The following is a 25,503-nucleotide window of genomic DNA, read 5'->3' as shown; positions in this document are numbered from 1 at the left end:
TTGCAAAGTAGAAATTATGGAACCCTTTTGGCTCCAGATGGACTCTGTAGAGTCCAGGCTTGGGAGGATGCTACAACTGGTGTCAAGTCAGGGGATAAGTAACCTGGAGATCCAAAGTGCTCTCCCAGACAGTTTAATGTGTCCCAAGCAAGCTGCTCATGTGTGCCGCTTGTGTTGCAGTCAACATAAGGAACCACACTTAATGCATGTGGAGTCAAAGCACAACTCCAGCTGCTGTAAAGAAGTAAAAAATGACAAAAGCTTTGCAAAGAAATATTTGTATCGATGACAAAGAACCTGCTGGTCAGATCATATGTGAAGGTACTGAGACCGACTCTTGCCTCGCTCCCACGTAGTTCTCACCCCTCCCCAGCAGCCCCGGGGTCCTGTTCTTCTCAACCTTACTATTTGGCAATGACAGCTAACAGGTTAACTGTTCCTACCCATCACTCACGCTCTTCCCACAGTACACTTTCCTTGAGCCTGAAACTGCACAGCCTCAATCAACTTCTACGCTCCCAAACGCCACCTCCGATCAGCCAGCCACGCCCTCGCCGCCGTCCCACGCATCCGTAGAGCGACAACAGGAGGAAGATCCTTCTCCTACCTGGCCGCCAAGACCTGGAACTCCCTCCCGACCGACCTGCGCCTGACCCAAGACCACCTCTCCTTCAGGAAGAAGCTCAAGACCTGGCTGTTCGAGCAGTAACGGCACCCCCCCCCCCCCCCTAAGCGCCTTGAGACCCTACGGGTAAGTAGTGCGCTCTATAAATGTCTTTGATTGATTGAATCACACGTGCCTCCTCACTCACAGGGACTCCCAAAACCCCCCACTACCACTGTCGCAGAGGGGCTGCTTCTACTATATACCCCTAGTCTGATCTCCGGAGGAGATTAGTTGGCTGACCTCCATCAGGATCTTCAACTAGTTAAAGATAGCCTGCAGAAAATATTTATCTTTTCATTGAAGATGAATACATTTTTGATGAGTAATTAAATCCCTGAGTCTAATCTTCCCAGCACTCCTGCTACAGGCAAGCATTGCATGAGAATACTTTCGTCCAGGAAAAAGCTGCTAATTTTAGTCTGGAAAACTCAACCCTATCCTAATCACCACTCTAGACCCCATAGGTCTATCAATCATTTGTCCAAGGATGACATTCAATCCCTCCTTCTGTCATATAATGGCCCTCGCAGTGTCTCTCAATCCTCAGCCCACAATATTCAACCTATACCTTCCAACCCGTTAGAGAAACCACTGTCGAGCACAGATCCATGAACAAGAATAACCTAGTCCATGTACCCACATCACACCTAGAAACTGTGGCAACTAAATCGCACATCAAATCGATGCTCCTTAATTGCAGGTCAGCGGTCAAACATGCTGCTGATATTGCCGCCTTTATACTTCCCCATGACCTAGACATGCTATTAACAGACTAACATGTTCACTTATCAAATTCCATATTAAACTTACTAATATACTACCCAAATAACTGAATAACATATCCACTTCTCAAATTAATTCATATTTTTTTTACTATACTAATTTTCAACAGTAATCCTTTATGGTTCCTGTGTGGCGTGCTACTCGTCAGAAAAACGATTCAACACCCATCAGGGGTAACAAGTGCTATAAGAATGCAAATCTTTCTTCTCCTTTTATCCCTCCGCTATCAGTCTCACTCCAAGTAACTGACTAATATATCCACCATTGAAATTACTTCATATTTCATCATATTAATTCACCACTAATCCTTTGCAGGCTTCCTGAATAGCGTGCGTCTACAAGCGCTATATAAATACAAACCTTTGTCCTCCTCTATCCTTCTGCTATCATTCCAAATAACTGACTAACCTATCCACCACTTAAAATGTACTTGCATGTTTCACTATACTAATTCAACACTAATCCTCTATGATTCCCAGAGCAGCGTGCTACTCGCCGAATAAGCGCTTCGACGCCTCGTCAGGGGTAGTAAGCGCTATATAAATGCAATTACAATACAATACAATACATATTACATAACTCGTGACATGTTAAATGACAATATTGGTGACATCACTGATGACAACTCAAATGACACCAACCTTGTTCCACCACTCGACCAAATACTAACCAAGCAAGGCAAACCTAATTAAAGTGTTGCATATCTTTTTATGTTCTTTTTAAATTTTACATAGATTCAGGCCAATGCACTCTTGATTCAGTGACTGCACTGGAGTGTGTAATGGCTGTATGAGGCCTAAAGAACAGGACTGCTTATTTCTAAAACTTTAACATTGAGCAGATAATCAAATATGTAGTAGGCCAGATTGTCAAGTTTTCGGAGGCTCAGTCTGACAGGCCAGTAAAAGGAAAATGTCCATTCTCCGAAGCTCTTTAATAAACAAGAAAGCTAAAATGTAGTAACAGGGAAAGGTGACTTTGAAATTTCCCTCTCGAAGGAGAGAGAAAGGTCGCAGTCAATTTCCACATACCACCTATGTTTTCAACAATAAGCGCTGCTCATCGTTGCTGTAACAAGGAGTCGAGCGTGAAGCTGACCCCTGCGCTCTCCTGAGAGTCCATGCACATGGAAGGCATATAAAATACAGGTGTTAGTGATGGGGTTAAACACATTGATCAGTTGCCGGAGGGATGCTGAAATATTTCGTTCTGCCTTCGAGTGTGATGGCACAATAAGGTATCGAGGGCAATTTTACATGAATTCGCATATTATAAAAATACATCAACGCAACTACGTCAGGCAGCAAGTCAATACTTGGGTAGGAATTAGACTACCTGATTAGGGATGCGTGATGAAATATGATCGAGGCATATAACCGTTAACCTAATATGCATATCATGTGCTGCGTTGGTTATTAAATTTACAATCACTCTAATTCATGTGATTTACAGACAAATTGTGACAATAAATCACGCCAATACTTGTGTGTACTGAGTTAAGAGATCTGGACGACGCTCTATTACAGCTGCTACAGATAAGAGATTCTCCAACAGTATTTGTCTGACTCCTAACACTATAACTTCTAGTATAATACGTCTCTCGGGAATGAATGAGAGGCAATCGTCAGTCTTCGGTTCCTAGGGCTTAGGAAATATATGCGTGGCCCATCTAATTTGAGGGAAACACATTGGCTTTAATATTGTGAGCTATGGTTGTGGTTAAATAGTACCATATCACGGAAATAGGGTGTTGTGAGGTTATTGAAAAATACCCAGTGTCCATTAACAAGGCCCTCTTTAAGTTTCTACTGTTTGCGTTGAATTGAGCCATGGGAGAATGGTGCATGTGGCTCTAGACCAGAGGTCTTCAAACTTTTTGATGCCGAGACCCCCCTGTAAAATCTTTTTAGGGGTAAGGACCCCCTTCTGACAAAAGTTTCTAGAAACTGGTACGCCTCATCATCATCTTTTGACAACCATAAATGCGCCTGTTAGACCTCATCACATCCATCCATCATTCATCCACCCACACTTTCACACATCCATCCATGCATCATTCATCCATGCAACCTTTTATCCATCCATACATCCATCCACCCTTTCATCCTTCCTTCCATCCATCCACCCTTTTATCCATCCATCCTTTATCCCCCAAATTTTCACACATCCATCCATGTATCATTCATCCTTGCAATCTTTTATCCATCCATACATCCATTCTTCATCCACCCACCCTTTCATCCATCCATCCACTCATCATTCATCCCCCCACCTTTTCACACATCCATCCATGCATCATTCATCCATGCAACCTTTTAACCATCCATCCATCCTTCATCCGTCCACCCTTTCATCCTTCCTTCCATCCACCCTTTCATCCATCCATCCATCCTTCATCCGTCCACCCTTTCATCCTTACAACCATACATCCATCCTTTACCCATCCACCCTTCCATCCATCCATCCATCCATCCATCATCCATCCACCCTTTCATCTTTCCATCCATACATCCATCCTTTACCCATCCACCCTTCATCCATCCACCCATCATTCATCCACCCACCTTTTCACACATCCATCCATCATTCATCCATGCAACCTTTTATCCATCCATACATCCATCCACCCTTTCATCCTCCCATCCATACATGCATCCTTAATTCATCCACCCTTTCATCCATACATCCATCCACCCACCCTTTCATCCATCCACCCACCCATCATTCATCCTCCCACCTTTTCACACATCCATCAACGCATCATTCATCCATGCAACCTTTTATCCATCCATACATCCATCCATCCATCAGTCCACCCTTTCATCCTTACATCCATACATCTATCCTTCATCCATCTATTCTTCACCCATCCACCCTTTCATCCTTACATCCATACATCCATCCTTCATCCATCCACCCTTTCATCCAGAGTCTAGACACATGCTGTACACATACCCCACTTAAACCCACTACTTTTGTGCACACTGCCTTCCTCACTTCATGGTTCTTACGTAAGCATGTGGATGAGATGTGTGAAAATAAGACCACGCTCCATGCCATGAAGTGAAAAACATATTGTCTGAACAAATCCTGATTTATTCTCGCTAGCCTACAACTAGGTTAGATTAATAATGTATTTTTTATAGATAAAAATAACTTTCACAATGTACCATCGTGAGCATTTTTAGGCTTGAATAGGGTGTACTACCTTGTCAGCATTCATGTCACCATCGGTGACATCAAGGTCGCTGCTGTCCTCCTCAGAAGAGGCACTACTAGTTTCTTCTTTTTCATAGCGCTGGGCCTCTGAAAGAATACATACATTAGTCCTCTGACATGACACAGTCTGCTTTGATTCATCCTCAGACTTGATCTCACCCTCTAGTTTTGTCCAACTAGTTTGGGTGGGCATGCATTCCGCAGGCTGTTCCGCAGCACCAGAGGATACAGCATTGCAATCTGCCATGACATTCTCTTCAGTTTTTATTTTGTGGAGTTCAGGTGCAGTTTGCTGTTCTTCTGTTTTAATTATTTGGAGATCGGTAGATGTTCCACTTTCTTCAGTTTTAATTGCCTCTACATCAAGAAGACTGCTGAGAACAGGTGGAGAATCCGTGTTCCCTAGAGAGATGAAAAACATTGTTTTGTTAATACATTTGCCCTTGCATCCATACATCACCATAATCCTGACATGCTCACTTCATGGAGAGCTGCATTGAACCGCACAATACCATTACTTTTCCCACTGTACAGATACAATCTTAGAGCTACCTAATTGAAACAGTTACTTAAAGCTGCACAGAAATTATAGGATTATTTTTTCACTAAAATATAGGTTGCAAAATGCTATAGATTTCTGGAAGCTCAGAATTTAACGTTCGGATTACTTACCTGTACTGTCCATTACACAAGTCCATCTCTTCCGAATCGTACCATGTTAGGTCTTTACTGCTCCTCTTTCTTTATCCTTAAACTGCAACCATCAAGTCACTGGATCAAGAGGTGTGAATGTTTTGTGTGCCACATCCTTACATGGGGCAATATCATAATGCTGCATTCTGTTTTCATACTGGCAGATTTACTGCCCCGCATCAGGCAGCAACGTATGCTTCCACATAATGAATCAAACAACAAGTACTGAATCACACAATGCAGAACTAGTACCAGATTCAAGTGGTACAAATAGCGTAACTACTACATCAGGGTGATGAAGGTTCGAGTTCGGTGGCGCTCTCAAAAGAGGTCTCCTGGGAGAGGGTTTCTTGGGCTCTTTTGTTTGAATTTCAATTGGTCCTTACTGTCATCAGACAGTAAAAAGAAGGGTCAATGAGGTGTGTGAATCTTTATTTACGCATGAGGTCAAGCCTTTGAGTGTGATATTAAGGTCTAGTAAATGAACAGTTTGTTTGCAGGAGTAGTTGGTCAGCGGATTTGTATTCACTGTGCTATGGGGAACCACAGACTTAATTTGGCAACCTTTTTGGGCAACTTGCAGTTTGAGATGTTTTCGCTTTAAAGAGAACAAACTGGATTGCGCTAGACCATTGTGATTCCTAAGATTGCTCCGAGGTCCAGTAAGAAGACAGAGTATTTTCCCTAAATGAAGTTGGTGTTGCAGTTGTGACTGCATAGGCCAATTCTCACAGGTTCTCCACGTTGATCACTCTGGTTATATTTTGGCCTCTGGTGGTGGCCCAGATGAAGAGAATGTGCTGGGAGGGAGATCACCTATTATGAGGGTGTAGTGGTCTTTGGCCTACATAGGCAACATAAATGTACATGCATTCACCCTTACATATGGGGGTTGTTTGTAATTGCCATACACAATTCTAATCACAGTAGGAGAATTCTGCAGTTTAACAGGCCATTAGCTAACCTTCCCAATTTATTTTTTTTTAACAATATTTATGGATTTTGCATACATCCACGAAGGAAAGCAAAGAACAGAAAAAGGACAACAGGAGTTCGGTTACATACCCAAGATGTTTAGATATACAACTGGCAAGTACATTCCAACTCCTGAAACTCTCCTCCAGCCACTTATGAGCTGAATTTGTCAACAGGTGATTTTGGAGTAGAAATGTTAAAATGTTGATTACCAGGTTTCATGATGCAGAGCTATGTAAATCAAAGGAAAGAGAAGCTCTTGCACTGCTCTGAAAAGGAGGTGATTTTTTTCCATTTTGACCTGCAATACTGCTTTTCTCTACACTGTTATTTTTATATCCACGAAGTAACTTTTCAGTCAACAGTGGTTCAGGTTGCGCCCTTTCTTTTTACAGCATAGATTACTTTTGATACAATTTAGTCATAAATATTAACAGGAAGGTTTTGACATTTCCTTGTAAGCAACTGAGGATAAACAATGATGGGGTTTTATAGTATAGACACATTTAGGAAGAGATGTACCACTTTACATGTTTGTGATTGCTTAAATCGTTAGCAATAACAGTGTGGATGGGAGTCCTAGCCAAAAGGAAGGGAAGATGACCATAAGCGAGGAACTGCTCTCTCGGCTCTTCTTAATGTATATATATATATATATATATATATATATGCCTGGGTAAAAATATGTTGGTTACGAGTATCCGATTTGGAACATAACAGTTACCGCCATGTAGGTTTTGAACCTCCTCTTTGTACTGAATCAATTGCTCTGCAGTGCAGCCTGTGAGGAAAGCTCAGAGACTCAGATTGCCTGCCGAGGGCCCGATTGCAATGACACGGAAGGATGGGGCCCAGGAAGACACAGAGCAACATTAACACTCCCCCGTCTCTGCTACTGCGCAGGTAGGTGTGTGACTTGTCAAACCCCGACTGAGCCTACAAAACAGCCCTGTAATCATAAATTCCTACTATGTATGTTTTTAAGAGCGACATGGGCGGGCCCTGATGCAACGGTTGGAACGCATGTAAGTAAGTGTTCGTCCTTACTTCCGCTTTCAAGAGCCGCTCTAAAGAGTAGAGAGCTGTCACAGCTCATATCGTGGCAATGTTTGAGGCGAGTCTCCCTGACCTATTCCGACGTTGCCCAAGACATATTGATTGCCAGCCATCAAGGACTATTTTGACTTTCCAACACTTTCCCAAGAAGGCAGATGCAAAGCTGACCTTGCCTAGGACTGGAACAAAATTAGGTTAAAACTGTCACATCAGCACGTAGGTCTTCTGCCTGTATTTAAATCTTCCATTTCTTATTCTACTTTACAACTGTATGCTCAGCTAAATATATGTTATGAACAAACTCTACGTTGAAGATAAATCATGAGTGTCTGCTCACCCATGCTATTTTAGCTGCACGAGTGGAGACTAATCCCGCAATAATTTTTAACGTCGTGGCATTTTCATCTGTTGTATCTAATAAAAGGGGGACTGATACTACCACACAGTCCCTCACACCTAACTTCTCTGGATATAAATGTGGTCTAATACTGAGAAATCATCTATATTTTGTGCTGAATCATGTAGATTCTCTGTTTAATATGGCGGGAACAGTACATAAAGCTAGTCTTAAACGCTCTAAAGCCCCACCACTCAATCCAGACTCACTGGTGAAAAGTCGTCGGGTATCAACAAAACTATGGACAGGACTGATGTTGTGGACATGGCTCAAAGTACCAAGGCAAATACATACATTTTGTAACAGGACATGATCGCATTAAGATCAGATCTTAAAGTAATGTCTGATAGGATTTCACATGCTGAATCAAGAATAAGCCTCTAGAGGATGACACTACCAAAATTAAAAGGGATTTAGATGCCTCCGCGACTCACTGCAAGAGCATCCATAAAGAGCCAACTGAATTGGATGTCAGAATGCGGGAGCCTACGTATCTTTGGGAACCCAGACGGAGCTGAAGACCAAGTAGGCTCTTCCATCAAGTTCTCAGAAAACTGGATCCTGAATCGAAAAGACATAACCTTCACCTACAGAACTGAACTAGACAGAGCCCATCAAATATCGACGCTTCCACGCAAACACTCATCAGCATTTACACCCTCTAAACAAATCATATGCAAACCGATGTGCTATCAACATGTTGAGTTATTACTAGACTATAGGCAAAAGCACAGATTCATTTCATTGGAAGGCAAAAAGATCAGCATCTCGCAAGATTACTCTAAAAACACGGTACAAATTAAAAAAGGATTTGTAGCCCTACGGCTTAAACTGTGTGACATTAACAATCCCATTTCTTTCGCAGGCCCAGATTGATTCCAAATCATGTGCAAGGCTAAGCCACAGATTTCCTATGACAGCAAGGATCTGCTTACTTTCTTGGAACACCTTCAAGACTCAGAAATAGACACCTCAAACTCTAAACATCTCTAGTTTCCAGCAACACTGTTTGGCAAAAAAGAAGCTGTGACTTCCATTTCTACAAACAGTACACCCTAGCGGCCGAATACTTATTACCCTTTCTTGAAATGCAATGTAATAATTGTGTTTTTCCAACATTAATCTGGATTGTCCTTTTACTCCTTACATATGATCACAATCTTTACTGGCACTATAACCTGACTCCAATAAGCTAGTTAACTTGTTTCAGCACTTTTGTTTTAGTAGTCCGACATGTTTAGTGAGCTGTTTGTGTTGATATTAGCAGTTGTACGACTTACTCATGCCTTGAACCAAACATCTTCTCTTGCTCTATATGTCATGCAAATAGTACAAAATTTAGACAATAGTCTGCTTACAATTGTCTGATACCTACTCGCTAATTTCATTTTCAGTACATATACGTTTTAACTCATATGAGGACTGCTGACATGCGTTACTATAACCTCTTGTTCCTTGTGTTTGGTGGCTCTCCTTTTGAGCAACCTTAATTATCTAGTACCTAACCTTATCTTCTGTTGATGGGTCGGTTCAGGGGAGTTGTCTCTGTTGTGGTTTTCTTCCTGGTTCCTACCATGTGTTTCTGATTTCACAGTTGAGCAGGTTGGTGATGTGTAGAAGGATAGTAGAGGGGTAAGGACGGACCTTGAGCAAATTTTTGTTTTTTCCGGCTTCTTTGTCTTTTGCTGTGCTGTTATTTTTTTTATTTTGCATCCCTTGCAGCCAACCCTTTAGAAAAGGTGTTGGTTACCTTGGCCTTTTAATGTGTTAATTTTCGCTGTGCACACTCTTTGTGCCCTTACATAGCCTGGAGGTGTATTCTTCTCTTATACTTTACCTAGATCAACATCCTTTGATCCTTGCCTTTATGGCCAGTCATAAAAATTGTTTAAAATTAGTGTCCTTAAATGTCGAAGTGATTAACCTTCGGGTAAAAAGGAGGAACACTGCTGATTACTTATACAAAAGTAAAGGGGTTATTATGTCTCAACAAATAACTAAAATTACAGACAAAGACATAACTACTTTACATGGTCACTGGGTGGGGGAGGTGCTCTGCTCTTCTGCCATTAATGAAAAGAACAGTGTTCTCATAGTCTTAGAGAAGCACTCCAACTTTTTGGTTCTAGAGACTTGCACAGATAAAGAAGGGAGATGGATTTATTAATAAATTAGTTAAAGCAGGTGAGGAATTTTACACTTACTGGCTATGCCTTCAATATAATCGACACAAAGTTTTGGAACATACTAAATGACTTACTAACAAAACCCCGAAAGATGCTATTATCTGGAGGAGATTTTAACCTTCCCATGGATATGACCTTGAAAAGACTATCCAATAATAAAGCTCACCATTCCTCATTGTATAAAATATTTCACAAAATCTGTGGTAAACATGCTCTGAAGGATGATTGGAGACTTCATCGTCCAGTTGAAAGGAACTACACCTTTTGTTACACTATCCTCATCAAACACACACTATTTTAATATCTGACAACATGGTTAGAGCAATGTTTTAAACCTCGATCAAACTCAGGATTATTTCTAATCACTCAACCATTACACTGTCGCTCGACTAGACTAAAGCGGCACAAAAAGATAAAAGTTGGCGCTTAAATATTGAAATTTTACAGAAGCTGTTACGTTGTAAGTGAATTTAGGTTGAGTATGAAGATTATTTCAAAGACAACGCTAAAGAAGATTTCCATCCACAGTTACAATGGGATGTCTTTAATACAATGATTAGAGGATTTTTTTAAACAAATACTGTCCCAAATGAATAAAGAGGAGAATAAACAGGTAGAACTATTAGAACTTGGGATTAAAAACCTTGAACTACAATTTGGATCACAGTTTTAGATTTACTGAACAATTAAAAATATATGAATATAACAAAATTATAAGCAAAAGAGCAGGTCACGTGGGTATCAAAATAAAACGGTACCAAACTTTGTGAAGGTAATAAGGCGGGGAAAACACTAATGCGCTATTAAAAGTATAAGCAAAGTAGTAATAATAAATAAGAAAGGAAGACACATTCTGAACCTCAAGAAATGTCTTGAATGTCCTTGGAATTATATAAAGATTAATATGATGAGACCAAAGCTGTTGATTCCGATGAGGGATACATCTACCTAAGCAACCTAAATCTACCCAAATTCAATAGTGAACAAAGTCGACTTTTAAATAAAGAAATACTTTAGAGATGCACTCAGTTATCAAACAGTTCAAAGTAGGGAAAGCCCCAGGCCCAGATGGTTTGATAGCAAAATTCTATAAGACCTACTTTGAGGATCTGAAAGACCCATTAATAGATCTTTTCAGGTAATTTGAACCCTCTGGAGAAATCACAGATACATTAGCTGAGGCGATAACTGCTCTTATCCCGGAAGACGGCAAAGACTTAAATATACTGAAAAATTACAGACCAATATCCCCTATTAATCTTGGCTGCAAGATCTATGCAAAGGTTTTAGCTAAGAGAGTAGAACTAGTACTACCAGATTTGATCTGATTGTACCAGACCGGCTTTATGAAAGGTCACCTGGTGAGTGATAATATAAGACTACTCTGTAACTGCATTGAAATAGCTAGACACAAAACATCCCTGGTGTTGGCGGTAGCACTTGATGCTGAGAAGGCCTTTGACAAAGTGGTATAGTCTTTTCTAGTTAATGTACTTAAGACATTCGATTTGGGAGACAACTTCATCAAGATGTCCATGGCCCTATACCAACATCCTAAAGCTGGAGTCAAGATTGGAAACATTCTCTCTGAATGTTTCAATTTAAAGCATGGCACAAGGGAAGGGTGCCCACTATTGCCAGCTTTGTCATTATTGGCTATTGAATCTCTCCTTGTGTCAACCAGAATCCAAAGATTACTGGCATCCTATTTAAAAATACCCCCACCATGCAACACACCAATACATGACACTACAAAGGCTTTCCAATCTATTTTTCCTCCAAATGCGTATTCATTTGCTTCCCTGTATAAGTATCAAGGACTGTTTTCCTTTTTTTGGTACGTGACAATACTACATTGTGCAACTGTGTCAAGCTGTATACATATGTAAAACCTGTAATGTTTTGGACCTCGTCTTCCTAATCCTTTTTTCCTTTCAGTATTGTAATTATGAAAACTTTTAAATAAAGTTTAAAGAAATATACTCCCTTTAAGACAGCTGCATATTCAGATGATACCATGATTCTCTCAGAACAGGTGGACATAGCAATTCCAGCCCTTACTGAAACCACTGATGTTTACTTAAAGGTTGCAGGCTATTCCCTACATACTGACAAATCCAAAATCGCCCACTAAACATCCGTTGCAACAAATCTATCCTGGGAAATTCTGACCTAACCTGGCAAACGGATGCCCTGAAACACTTAGGATTATAATTCAAGGATGATCTCTGAGAATCAGAGAGCCACAATGAACATTTAGTGATCAAGGAGATTTCGTCCATAATAGATTTCTGGCCATTTAATTTCCTTACTTGGTGGGTAAGGTAGTAAAATTATTATTAGTCCAATAATTAAGAATGATCCCTTTTACCTGCTCGGAGGAGGTTTTTTTTTTTTTAATTACTATAGACAAGCTGATTAACCAATTCCTCTGGAATGGGAAGAAACCATGTATTTCAATTAAAGAAGTAAGGCTTCTCAAAGATCTGGGCGGCATTAATCTGGTGGATTTCTGAAGATTCCAGTCTGCCTTTCCATTTAATCAGGGAATACGTTTATTTAAGAGTGAAGGCTATTACTCATAGAAATAAGGACCCAGTCGGTCTTTAGACAGACTTCCTTTCGTCTCTCCTGTCGTCTCTTCCCGCATTCTCCCTCTATATGTCTCTCCGTCTCTCCTCTCTCAATGTATTGAGACTGAACTATTTTGTCTGATGCCCGATGGAGCTACCTGGTTTAGCTATAGGGGAGATGGACTGTGGAATCCCTCCTTGGTCGTCACCTACCCAGTCGGTCTTTAGACAGACTTCCTTTCGTCTCTCCTTGTTGTCTCTTCCTTTATCCTCCCTTTCTCACCTCCCCTGCCACCACCACTACTTCTCTCTCATTTCTCTTCTCTCCTAATGTATTGCCTATTTTTTGATGTATTGTGTAATTGTTGATCTTTGTCTGTTACATTGTTGATTCTCATGTAAAGCGCTCTGATACCTTCGGGTCTAGCCAGCGCTATCTAAAACTCTTAAAACAAATAAAGCACAAAGTATTATATTCATCCACTGACGCAAATGCCCTCTCCAAGTTCTCCTTCTCCACCAACAGGTCAATAGACCCTGCACTTTTCAGTAGAGCTTCAAAGGAGTTAGTCATTGTCCGTTCACTCATTACTTCACATGATGTATTGCATCCAGCATATCCTTAAAAGAAGAAGAGGAAGTAAATGGTGATTTAAGGCCAGGAGGTTCAAACAACTTTTCCAGGAGCTTAACAGGACAGGTACCAAGTGGATGCCATCATCAATGCATCCACCTCACAATAAGAATCAATTATACTCCCAACAACAATCTCTTCAATCAAACTTTTCTGATTGCATGGAGGTAAGGAATGCAATGAGGCAAAGTGGCCTAGTGGAGTTCCCAAGATGTGGCAGGGAAGAAGGTTCACAGCCATCAGATTCACATGTAAATGGACCATGGACCATGGACCACTGGTGCAAGAAAAGATGTTAAAAAAATGAATTTGGAACAAAGAACTATAATCCAATAGCTTTATCAGCGTCCTATGACCTGTTTATTGCAACTTACAGTCCTAAAGTGAGACATGCGAGTACCAGTCTCACTGAACATACTGATACAGTAATGTAATTTGAAGTCCAAGACACTTTAGTGGTATCAAACGTCTTTATTTCAACGTAATCAATTTCTTAAGTTAATAGCACATATAGCTCAGCCAACGCTTTTCGTTCCCACAAGGGGAACTTCATCAGTGCTTAATAAAACGAAAGCTCAGAACACTGTGTGGAGAAAGTCCAAAATCAAAGATCCAGTGTATTGCGCTGGATGCAAAGGGAATTCCCAGGGCTAAGTCATGCCTGAAAGCAAAAATCCGTATCTCTTATAAGTAAATCCATGTTCAAGTCTGACTTAACTTAAAGAAACGATTAAACCCTTCCCTGCGCCGCGAATTCCGGAGCGGCGCAGGAGGGGCTAGGAGGTGGGTGTGGTGCTCCCCTACTTATGATGGCTCCACGCCGTCATGAGTCACGGGCGGCGTGTCCTCATGATGGCGTGGAGCTGTCATGACCCCGCCCACTCACTAATTCGCCCGCACAGGCGGGGAATTAGTGCTGTGTGGGCGGAGCGACAGTGGCAGGTTGGCTCCATGCAGTCATGAGCACACGTCGCCCGTGATTCATGACCGCGTGGAGTCCTCATGAGCACGCAACGGGTTAAGTTGAAATAAAGACGTTTGATACCACTAAAGTGCCTTGGACTTCATTGTCTGGCGCACCTCCGCTTGTAGCGGCTTTTTCCGGATCTGGAACACAGAGGTGCCACGCAACGGCTGGTGCTGATGTACCAGTGCACAGGACTACTTACAGAGGAAACTTGTGTGAGGTGCAGAGCCATACGTCCGCCGTTGAAACTTTCTTCTAAAATAAGTAATGTAATTTGATGCAAATATTAATTGTAGAGCATTCTGCTACCTAAGAAGGTGTCTGGGTGATAAGGTACAGAGGAAGCACGAGAGACAGCTTCTACAGAACATTTATGCATAAAAAGCCAGGTTGTCAAGACTATCAAATAGTAATAGTTGTTGAAACTCTTGCCAGGTAAAGAGGTCAATAATTCTAAAGTTCTGCTGCTTTAACTGAAATGAACAAACTGCAGGGGTAACCCATATAACCCATAGGCTTTTGGGTATCTGACAAGGAAAATAACAAGGTAAAGCCTACGGAAAAGTAATACATCTACCTGATTATAAGACTGGATACTATAAATTATCCATTCTTGGATTAATCATTCTCAACACAATTTAATTGAGATATTTTCAGATATAGAGTTTCTCCAATTGATAGCCATAAAAAGAGAGAAATGAATATCAAATGTATGGCTCAACTATTTCTTTTAATTAAACCACATTTAACCTTAAATATTGGTCTCTCACATTGAACACAACTAAACAGAATTCATATATACAAACAAAACACATATATTTCTGATTTACATATATATACACTTTTTTTTGGAACCAAACTCACGGTTCTTTTGCCCCACTTTTTTGAACAAGGATGTCAATGTATAATTAATTCACATAACATTCCTTCACTTTATATCACAAAAACCAAACAAAGACAAAGGGAGTGTACAAGGTTTGACCGCTTTTAACCTCTCTCCATGTAGCACTCTCTTTAAAACATTATTTCATCAACAAAACTCAAACAGATTTCTTGTTTTGGAGTCTTCAAATAATGTGTGTCGACGCGTTTCAGCCTCTGTTTAATCCAGGCCTCATCAGGACTATGAGGGCAACTATACTAGAGCCCAGGTCCGAATCTACTGTAGCCAAAGATATGGGATCCACCTTCTTACACAGGCAATTTCAATAGTACAGGCTTTTGACTTGAACTCCTTCAAATTGGGCAATCACCCCAACAGAAAAGAAAGCCTCTTGAATCATCCTTAGGGTCCTCAAACTATCCACAACGGTAAAAAGCTCGGATAACCATTCCAAAGAGCCTTGCCACTTGGCTCAGAATGCTGTTCGCATTTCCTGCATGTAGCCAGCGATGACGGACTGTCCTATTGAAGGAGTTCAAGTCAAAAGCCCTTACTATTGAAATTGCCTGTGTAAGAAGGTGGATCCCGTATCTTTGGCTACAGTAGATTCGGACCTGGGTTCTAGTATAGTTGCCCTCATAGTCCTGATGAGGCCTGGATTAAACAGAGGCTGAAACGCGTCGACACACATTATTTGAAGACTCCAAAACAAGAAATCTGTTTGAGTTTTGTTGATGAGATAATGTTTTAAAGAGAGTGCTAGATGGAGTGAGGTTAAAAGCGGTTAGATCTGGTACACTCCCTTTGTCTTTGTTTTGTTTTGGTGATCTAAAGTGAAGGAATGTTATGTGAATTAATTATACATTGACATCCTTGTTCAAAAAAGTGGGGCAAAAGAACCGCGAGTTTGGTTCCAAAAAAAAGTGTGTATATATATATATATATATATATATATGTAAATCAGAAATATATGTGTTTTGTTTGTATATATGAATTCTGTTTAGTTGTGTTCAATGTGAGAGACCAATATTTAAGGTTAAATGTGGTTTAATTAAAAGAAATAGTTGAGCCATACATTTGATATTAATTTCTCTCTTTTTATGGCTATCAATTGGAGAAACTATTTCTGAAAATATCTCAATTAAATTGTGTTGAGAATGATTAATCCAAGAATGGATAATTGAGAGTATCCAGTCTTATAATCAGGTAGATGTATTACTTTTCCGTAGGCTTTAACTGAAATGGCCTGCCCGCCCATTCAACAGCAATAAAATGTGGGGATTCTCACCAAAACAGCATTTGAAGCCTTTAGTTTAAGAACTGGGCGATCATGATGAAATGTCTTTTGGAGATAAAGAAGCATAAAAGACAGGAGCCTTAAAGGGATAAAAGACTCAATTTACAATACAGACTATCCTAATAGTCCCCCATTTGGAAATTGGCAGCCAATACAATTTGTTGAATGCAGTAGCTGTAGAAGAGAAACAAAACCATCGTAGCATTTTGAATTAGTTGAAAGTTTTCGAGCAAGTCCAAAGCAGATCTGCGAAATAAACAATTGTAATAATCTAAGCGACTTAAAACAGTCACATGCACCACTAATGGATGGGACTGTACTGGAAAAAATGGAAGACTTTTCCATTACAACCACTTAAGAGAGAAGCAGATTGCAAAGTGATGAACATGGAAATCCAAAGACAGATTAGGATTCCATACTGCTACCTCAGGAATTGAGGTCTCCCCCAGAAATTATGGCCAGAAGCCACCAGGAGGACCATGGGAAAGATCATGGCCTGGAACCAATAAAACATTAGTCTTACCTGAATTAAATTTCTAAAAATTGTCTGCCAACCAAGAGGCTACTAAAAGAATACATTCTGGGAAATTCCCCAGAGGGTCAACATTGGAATTCTTCAAAAAATTTAAAATCTGAGTGTCATCTGCATAGCTCATAAAACTGGACTCAAAAGAGTGGGTTGTTTGTATATAAGCGCAAAAACATTAAAAAAGTGTTGGGCTTGGGAGGAGCTACGCTAGCAACCAAGATGGCCGCTTAGGCTCTGACGACCTCCGTCTTCAGCCAGATAATCCGGTCATATATCCTGATCGTACGCCCGACCTCCGTGTAGATGGACCGTTGCGGAGTATGATGGAGCAATCCCGGGAATTTTATCGCCCTGATTGACGAAGTTGTGTCGTGTTTTGGATCTTGGCCAAACCCAGCATGTGAGCCGGGAACTCGAGTACTGACCCAGCCGGGTTACAGTTGAACAACATCGGCCGTGGGACTCAGACAGGGTCCGGTCTCACGCAGTGGAGGTTATCCTGGCCCGATTCTGATGGCGGTTGATATCGAAGGAGTGGTGTTGATTTTTGTCTGTGGCTCTGTTGGGGGGGGGGGGAGGGGTGAAACCCTGTCCCGGCGCCCCGGCTTGCCTCCCTCAGGGTCTGCTGGGTTGGGGCCCTTGCTTGCGGTAGCGGGACACATACTGAGACTGTTTGTCCGATGGTGCACCCTCCGATGCCGTCCTCTCCGCTCTAGCTTATTCCCCCAGACAAACCGGGCTCTCCGGGGAACACGCCTATGATTGAAATTGACAGAGCGGAGATGGGTCAGCGGAGCTGTGAACCGTCATTGAAGACCGTATTGGCCGCCATCGGGGCACTCCATTCGCATCTGGAAGCCATTGTTCATAAAATGATCGCTGGTATCATCGACACTGGGTGCCCGAGTCCGGACCCTGATTTATCGCAAGAACAACAACGTCCTGAATCTCCCACGAGGTACACTGTGCCGGAGGATGAGGACCCCGTGCTGGAAGAAATGTTGATGCCCTTGGCTAGAACGCAGAGTGCTTGCGGACTTGGTTCTCTAACAGTATCGCAGCAATCACCATCGCTGCCGACAGACTGATCTACTTGGCTTTTCACTCCTGGGGACTTCCATTAGTGACTATCATAAGGCAAAGACGTCTTTTCCCTCCCTAGCGGTTTTCCTACATCTAAGGAAGAAACAACATCTGGACTAAATGTTGGTGATGGAGATCATAAGTATGGCTGAGGTTTGCAAAAACTCATCGTTTTTGACCTGTCCCAGTCTGATTTTTATTGAACTCCTTTCAAACTTTGATTCTCCTGGGATTGTGATGGTGTTGTCAGACACAGACAGAGTTCACATGAGGGATCGGAAGGGCCAAGGATGAGATTGTCTGCCTGGGTCTGACTTCGGGGCTTTAGAGGACACGGGATCGGTTACCATGATTTAGCGGAATGTTGGGCGGTGTTTAATGTCTCCCCGGTTTAGCTCAGTCTATAACTTCTGGCTACTTTTTGGTTTTTACAGGGGTTGTTCGTTGCTGGCGGGGGGAAGAGAGACCGGGAGCCTGTATGAAACTCTCCTCCTCCATTTTCTTTTCTACGTTTAGAACCTAGTTAGTTGGGGCGACAGGCACACTGCTAGTTGGGGTTAGGCGACAGCCATATGCAGGGGTGTAGGGTGGGGGGATGAGTCTATTGTTTCGTTTCGTTTTAGCTTTAGTTCTTACGATTTATTAAAAAAACAAAAAAAAAGTGGTGGGCTTAACTAGGAGCCCTGTGTGACTCCCTGTTGTAAGAATTTGAACTGAGTCCAATAGATGAAAGAAAGATAAACTGCCTGGTATCTAGTGCCCAGATAAGAAATAATTTCTGCGCCAAACCCTGAATACCAACTTCCGCCAGTGCCACAACCACACAAACAAATGATGGACGGAATGCTGAATGAATCATACATTCACCCTCAGTCACACAAGTGCTACAACCAATCGCTTGTAAGACACAGCATTGAATGCAACAGATAAGTCCAGCTGCATCAAGGCTGCCAAATAAACAATTTCTGCAAGCATTCAAATGTAGTCTACAACAGAGACCAAAGCAGTTTCGGTCCCATGTGATGAATGAAAGCTTACTTGAGCATCATTGAAAACCTTATTGTATTCCACAAAAACTGACAGCTGTTCTTGTTTTTTTTCTCAAAGGAAAAGGTCAAAGTAAAATGGGCTAATAACTACTCATACAGGCTGCGTCTGCAATCGTTTTCTAAAGCATAATCACCACCTTCTTCGATATGTCTGTCAAGGTGGCAGATTGGATATATTTGTTGCATATCTCCAAAAAGATGATGAAATACACAAGAAGCCAACCACTACCAGACTGCAGTGAGAATAAGATCAAGGGAGACCTTGAAAAGATCAACCTGAGTGTATCAGGTAGATCCTTCATAGTTAAAAGATCAATATTCAGAAGGCAACCATTACACTAACTGGTAAAGGCAGCTCTGTGCCATCATAATTCATCATAAAATAAATGGGGCACACATTTTATCAGAGAAAAAGTGAGATTGTCACACAACTCGTGTGTATACTTAACTATCTGGACAGAGCAAGGTGGAGCAGAGAAGCCACATTCCACCAATTTCTCAAGTGCAAAAATCGTATTAACCTGGTGACCTCTGTGGTGAGTAGTACTAATGACCACTTGTGTAAGATTCAACAAAGCTAGGAAGTTTAATAAAGCTATGGCAGAAGAATTAGTAGTTTATTTAGCCCATGCATTAAAACCTCCCAGTATAATAATATGGCATCACTAATCATTAGTTGGGCCAAGAAACCAGGTAAAAATCCTAAACAAATACAGACATGTTCTAGGAAGACGAGTAAACCACCAATCATGGCCAGAAACCCACTGACCAAACAAGTAATCTTGCGCAATGTGTGTACTATTTTGTGTAACTTCCTGTCTGGATACCTCAGAGCTGGTTCAGGGAGCTGAAAGTCCTGCTACTCAACCTCATTTGGAATGGGTGGTAGCATGGGGTATCACTGGAGGTAATGGAGTCCCGAAACGGGATGGGAGATTAGGGGGGATTGGACTCTGAGCTATACTTGTTATCATCTCAGCTACAGTGGTTGGCTAGGTGGTTGGCCAGACTTTACACTGAAGATCAAGGGGAAGTGGGGGAGTCCTGCCGCAACAGTGTCCTAGTTGCTCTGCTGCTGAGTGTGGCAATCCGATCTGCTCACCATGGCGCTCTGCTGCTGGAAATCGGTGGTCCAGAAGACTCCACAACACCCATTTACACACCCGCTCAGCTTATAGTGGCCATGCCCACACCTGGGGGAGAATTCTTCATGGAATGTAAGTTGCGAGGCTATACTGCAAAGGGGGCTCGACACTATAGATACTGCTATGTGGAGTGTATGGCTCGTACCCTAAACGATCTGATGAGGGAAGACGGCCTGACATGGCACAATTTCTGACTTGTGCCGTGCTAGCTAGGTCAATGCCCCGCCTCTTGGCAGTGGGCCTGGCAGAGTCACTAAAGCATGACATGCAATGGTCTCCATCTCAGGAGAGCTCCATTAGTGATGCTGAAGGTTACTTGGTCTAATACAAGAAAAAGTGATATTAATATTTGTAGTGGCTTCTCAGAGAAGAGAACTCATTTGAGATGTAATCCATCCCCTCAAGTGGTAGGAAAAGCTTGCCGCTACACAGTGTCGAGAACTGCAACTGTGTACAGAATTATCTGGTTTTGACATTCGGGAGATAACTACCATGCTGACAAACTTTTCATGTGCCCCATATTATAAGGACTGGAGGTGCAGGTATGTTGCTGAATTATTTGGAATGATATGACTTTGCATTAATGTAAAATGTTAGACTTTCAATATCATTTCTGGACTTCCTCATAATTCTCCCACAAAACCTCACACAAGGAGGGTGCCGAGTTTACAGTATAAGGCTGAGGAAATGCCAATTGCTGGAAACAATATACAGAACGGACCAGGTTCTGAGGAGATCTACCAACGGATGCAACTGAAGATTCCACTAAATAGGGGGGACGCACATGTAGAAGATGCTATACCAGCAGGGAGCTATAGATATGTGCTTATTGAAGAGCAAAAGCAAACAGTTTGCCCAGCTTGCCACACACAGCAGTTGCACACATGGAGATAATAACTTTTACAAAGGAAGGTCCGTTTGTAAGGTTGCTAAACATTCAAGCAGATGTTAGCCACTGGCCTCAATAAGCTGCACAAGTACCGGTATAATTCATAGAAGAGGCTAACTGAAAACCTTGAGCGACTGTGGGGAACCAGAGAGGAGTTATACAGATTTCTGCCCCAGGTTGGAAATTGGACTGTACATCTGTTTCCCGAACTCTCATAACGGACACCCACTGAATACCCAGATCCAAGTAACATCATCAGATCTTGGCGGCTCTGTTGAGAGCTCAGTTACCATATAACGTATTAAGGTTCAGTGACTGCGTCTCTGACACAGGGAGTTACACGAAGGAGTGAAGGACAACCTGTCTGCTGCAAGTTCTGTTCCGTTTAAATACTTGGCTAACAACTGTTAAATAGACGATGTCTTCTTCTCTCATACATTTTCCTTTGGCTCCAAATGCTTTTCTCACAATCATGTGATATTTTAAGTCATTCTGAAATCCCGTCCAATTTCTTATCAACTACTTCTGCCCAGTGAAGTAATCAATACGAGTCAGTGATCGGTAGGATATGGCGATACTGGAGCCTTTAATGTTCTTCTTTCCCGCCACGGTTCAAATTGTAATAATTTCAATATATGAGAACAACATTACAGAACCTAAGAATACATTGAAAACAATCTGACAGAAACCGTAAGACTTGGGAGAGAAACCAGGCTCATGAAGAACAATGCACCTAGAAAAAAAAATTATATAAGAAATATTGCGTCAAGAAAGTAAATGCCTAAAGATATGGCTATCACCAAGTGTTCCATGCGGGTTTTGCGAGGGGGGCCCGGGGGGTGGCGGTCCTGATACACCCCAGGCTCTCCTATGTACACGAGACACACTGGGTCGATGCTCATGGTAGATATGTGTTTATTAAAGGTATGGTTGGAGATGAGCCGATGGTCTTTGGTAGTGTGTATGCTCCGCCCCCGTTGCAAGATGCACTTATCGAGAAGCTGTTCGAGGTGTGGACTGATATCCCGGATGTACTGGCAATTGTGGGGGGGGACTGGAATGATGTGATGGATGGACGGATAGACCGCTATAGGCCCGGTAGGGAACCCCAGACTACGGTGCCGACGAGGCTTCATGGCCTGGCGCAGGGCATGGGTTGGATTGACACATGGCGCTACCAGCATGCCTTGAGCCGAGAATACTCTTATGTGTCGGCTGTGCACAAGTCCTTCTCCAGGCTGGATTACCTGTTCGTACCGCTTCCCTGGCTGGCGAGGGTCGCTTCCACAGCCGTTCTCCCCCGTGGCATCTCGGACCACTCCCCCGTGTCCCTAGATCTGCTATTGGACAGGAGGCGACAGCCCTTTCGATGGCGCCAGTCCGAGTGGCACCTACAGCAGGAAGGCTATCGTTCACGTTTGCGTGAATCTATTTCCAATTATTGGACTGAGAACGACGGGCCGGAGGTTGATGCCGTCACCCAGTGAGAGGCGATGAAATCGGTGCTCAGGGGGGTGGACATTGCTTGGTGTGCGGAGGCCCACAGGACCCGTCTGCGAGAGGTGGATGAGGCTGCGAGGCAGGTTCGGGACCTGGAGAGGGAGTGTGCCGTGGGTGACACGGATGAGGCTGTGGGACCGCTCCTGCAGGCACAGCAGTCGTATTCCTCCCTACTACTCAATGAGGCACTCCAGCTTTGGCTGGCCACCCAGAGCAGAATCTATCAGTGGGGGGATAAATCCAGCACCATGCTTTACAGACTCTGCCAGCACACTTTCCGGCCCCAGGCCCTACCGGGCATTCGTGATGGACAGGGTAACCAGTTGGCGGCCCCTGAAGACATAGCTGCCAGTTTTGCACGGTATTATGCGGATCTCTTCTCTATGCACCCCGAGAGGCCTTCCCTGCGGAGGAAGTAGATACATTTTTGGCGGACATCCCGCCGCGCGCGCTTCCGGATGAGGCCAGAGATCAGCTGGACCTTTCCCTCTCATTGGAGGAACTAGGCACGGCACTTGGGGAATTGAACACCGGCAAAGCCCCGGGACCAAACGGGTTTCCGTGTGAATTTATGAAGACCTTTCACCTCCAGCTGGAGGGGCGCTATAGGTTGGCACTGGAGGCAGCCAGAGAGGGTGGTCGCCTTCCGGCGGACTGGCGACACGCAGAAATTGTTCTTTTCTGTAAGCCCGGGAGGCCCCCGGAACAACATTCCTCGTACAGGCCAATTTCCCTTTTAAATTTCGAGGCGAAGATATTGGCCAAGGCCTTGGCCAACCGTCTTCTCCCATATATCACTGATTTGGTACACCCTGATCAGGCGGGGTTCATGCCCCATAGAGCAACACGACACAACATTCGCCGGGCACAGGTGGTGGTGGAGACGGCCCGGGCCGCCGGGATCCCAACGGCGCTCCTCCTGGCCGATATCGATCGGGCATTTGACTCCCTCAGTTGGGTGTACCTTAGGGCACTGCTGTCCCGCCTCAATCTCGGGCCGGTTTTTCTCTCGTACTTGAGCCTGCTTTATACAGACCTGACCGCGTCGGTGAGGGTGGCGGGAGCGGCGTCCGAACCCTTCCCTATCGGACGGGGCACCAGGCAGGGATGCCCTCTCTCCCCCTATCTATTTGCCCTGGCCATGGAACCTCTGGCGGCGTGGGTGAGGATGGACGCACAACTCTAGGGGCTGGAATGGGAAATGGGCCCCTCCGACCGTATTGCGCTATACGCCGATGATGTCCTATTCTTCCTCACAGCCCTTAATAGGTCCGGACCCAGGGTACTGGAGATAATGAGAATTTTCGGGGAGGTTACAGGATTGCATCTGAATGTGCAGAAATCCAAGCTGTGGGTCCTGGGCGGCGGCGAAGAGCTGGGAGCTTGGGCCTCGACGTTACAGAGCGCGGCGGGTGGCCTCAAGTACCTGGGCGTCTTCATTACGGATGCTCCGGACGTGGCATGGGAGCGCAATGTGGTGCCCGTGTGGGACAGAGTGCGTTCGGACATAAGAACCTGGTCCAGAATGCCACTGAATATATATGGCCGCTCGGCGATCTTTAAAATGGTGGCCCTGCCGCGCCTTCTATACCAGATGCAGAACCACCCATACCCTATAGCTCCACAGTGGTTTCCTCAGGTAAACGCCGCACTGAGTCAGTTCCTTTGGGCCGGGGGAGTGGCGAGAGTAGCTCTCCGCACTTGCTTCCTTTCTACGTACTGTGGGGGCCTGGCCACCTCGGACATTTTATCCTATTATCAGGCGGCGCACCTGCTGGTGCTTAACGACTGGTGGTATGGGGATCGGGGTGACCCGACCTATGCCCTGGAACGGTACTTGATGGACCCGGACACAATCCACACCATTCTTTACTCGGCGGCTATCAGGAAACGGCTCCCCATGGTCACTCAGGTGGTCTTCCGGGTGTGGCGCGCTGCTTTGCGGCGCATGGGGTGGTGGAACAAATTGACGAGGGAGACCCCGCTGTGGCAGAACGGATGTCTCCCGGCGCTGGCGTCCCTACAGGGATACAAGGGCTGGGACGATATTGGCATCTCCACGCTCGGCCACGTCATGAGGGGCACCACCCTTAAGTCTTTCCAGATGTTGAGGGAGGAATATGCCATGCCCAAAACCCAATTCTTTAAATATCTGCAGCTGCGTCATGCACTATCTCCCTCCCTGGTGGGCTTGGAATCTCTGCCCGAGTTTAGCCCCCTGGAGGCCAAGGTGTTTATGGGGGAACTGGAGGAAAACAAAATTTCCAATATATACCAAACCCTGGTCACACACTGCTCCTCCTCCCTAGATGGACTGCGTGCTGCATGGGAGAGAGATATTGGAGCTCTCGAAGAGGAGGACTGGAGGGAGGCCCTGGAGGCCCCTAGGGGGGCGGCCATTGCGATGCGCCTCCGCTTTATTCAGTTTAAATACTTACAAAGTGCCTACTTTACCAGAGAGCGGCTGTGGAAAGCAGGTTTGATTGCCTCCCCTGAGTGCTTGAGGTGTCGACGGGAGGTTGGGACGTTTGTCCATACTGTGTGGTCGTGTGCGAACCTGGCCAGATACTGGATGGGTGTCTGGGACTGCTTGGCTGAGGTTCTGGGCTGGGACCTTCCCCGATCACCGCAACTCGGCTTGCTGCATGTTATGGAACAGGTGGGAGGTAACATATACAAGCGTCACCTACTGGTCTTAGGCCTTACTGTGGCTAAACGGGATATTGCCAGGGCCTGGAAGGACCCCAGGGCCCCCTTATTGGAAGTTTGGAGACGGGGGTTGGACTTTTGCATGGGACTGGAGCGCCCGATCTTTGAGGCCAGGGGATGCCCCCGGAAACATTTTAAGATATGGAAAAGATGGGCGGATTACAGGGGACTGTGGCTGGAACCACCGATGGCCCAGGACACTGGAGAGGATCTTTAACAGCTGTACCCTGGGCGACAGGGAGTGCACACACTTGGTATTATCATGCTTT

The 25,503-nt window shown here is 43.9% G+C and overlaps 1 protein-coding gene across 2 annotated transcripts in view; it reads right to left on the bottom strand.

The window, feature by feature from the left end:
- Window positions 1–25,503, bottom strand: part of KDM4C (lysine demethylase 4C) — a 2,012,700-nt gene that overhangs the window by 927,158 nt on the left and 1,060,039 nt on the right. For both annotated transcript variants that reach the window (XM_086961357.1, XM_086961358.1), the window contains exon 11: window positions 4,659–5,071. In XM_086961357.1, coding sequence (XP_086817483.1) covers window positions 4,659–5,071 — 413 coding nt within the window. The remainder of the gene's footprint in view (window positions 1–4,658; window positions 5,072–25,503) is intronic.

Source organism: Lissotriton vulgaris, chromosome 3_1 (assembly GCF_964263255.1).
Source record: "Lissotriton vulgaris chromosome 3_1, aLisVul1.2, whole genome shotgun sequence".
Lineage (NCBI taxonomy): Eukaryota > Metazoa > Chordata > Amphibia > Caudata > Salamandridae > Lissotriton > Lissotriton vulgaris.
This window is presented reverse-complemented; position numbering and strand designations above follow the sequence as displayed.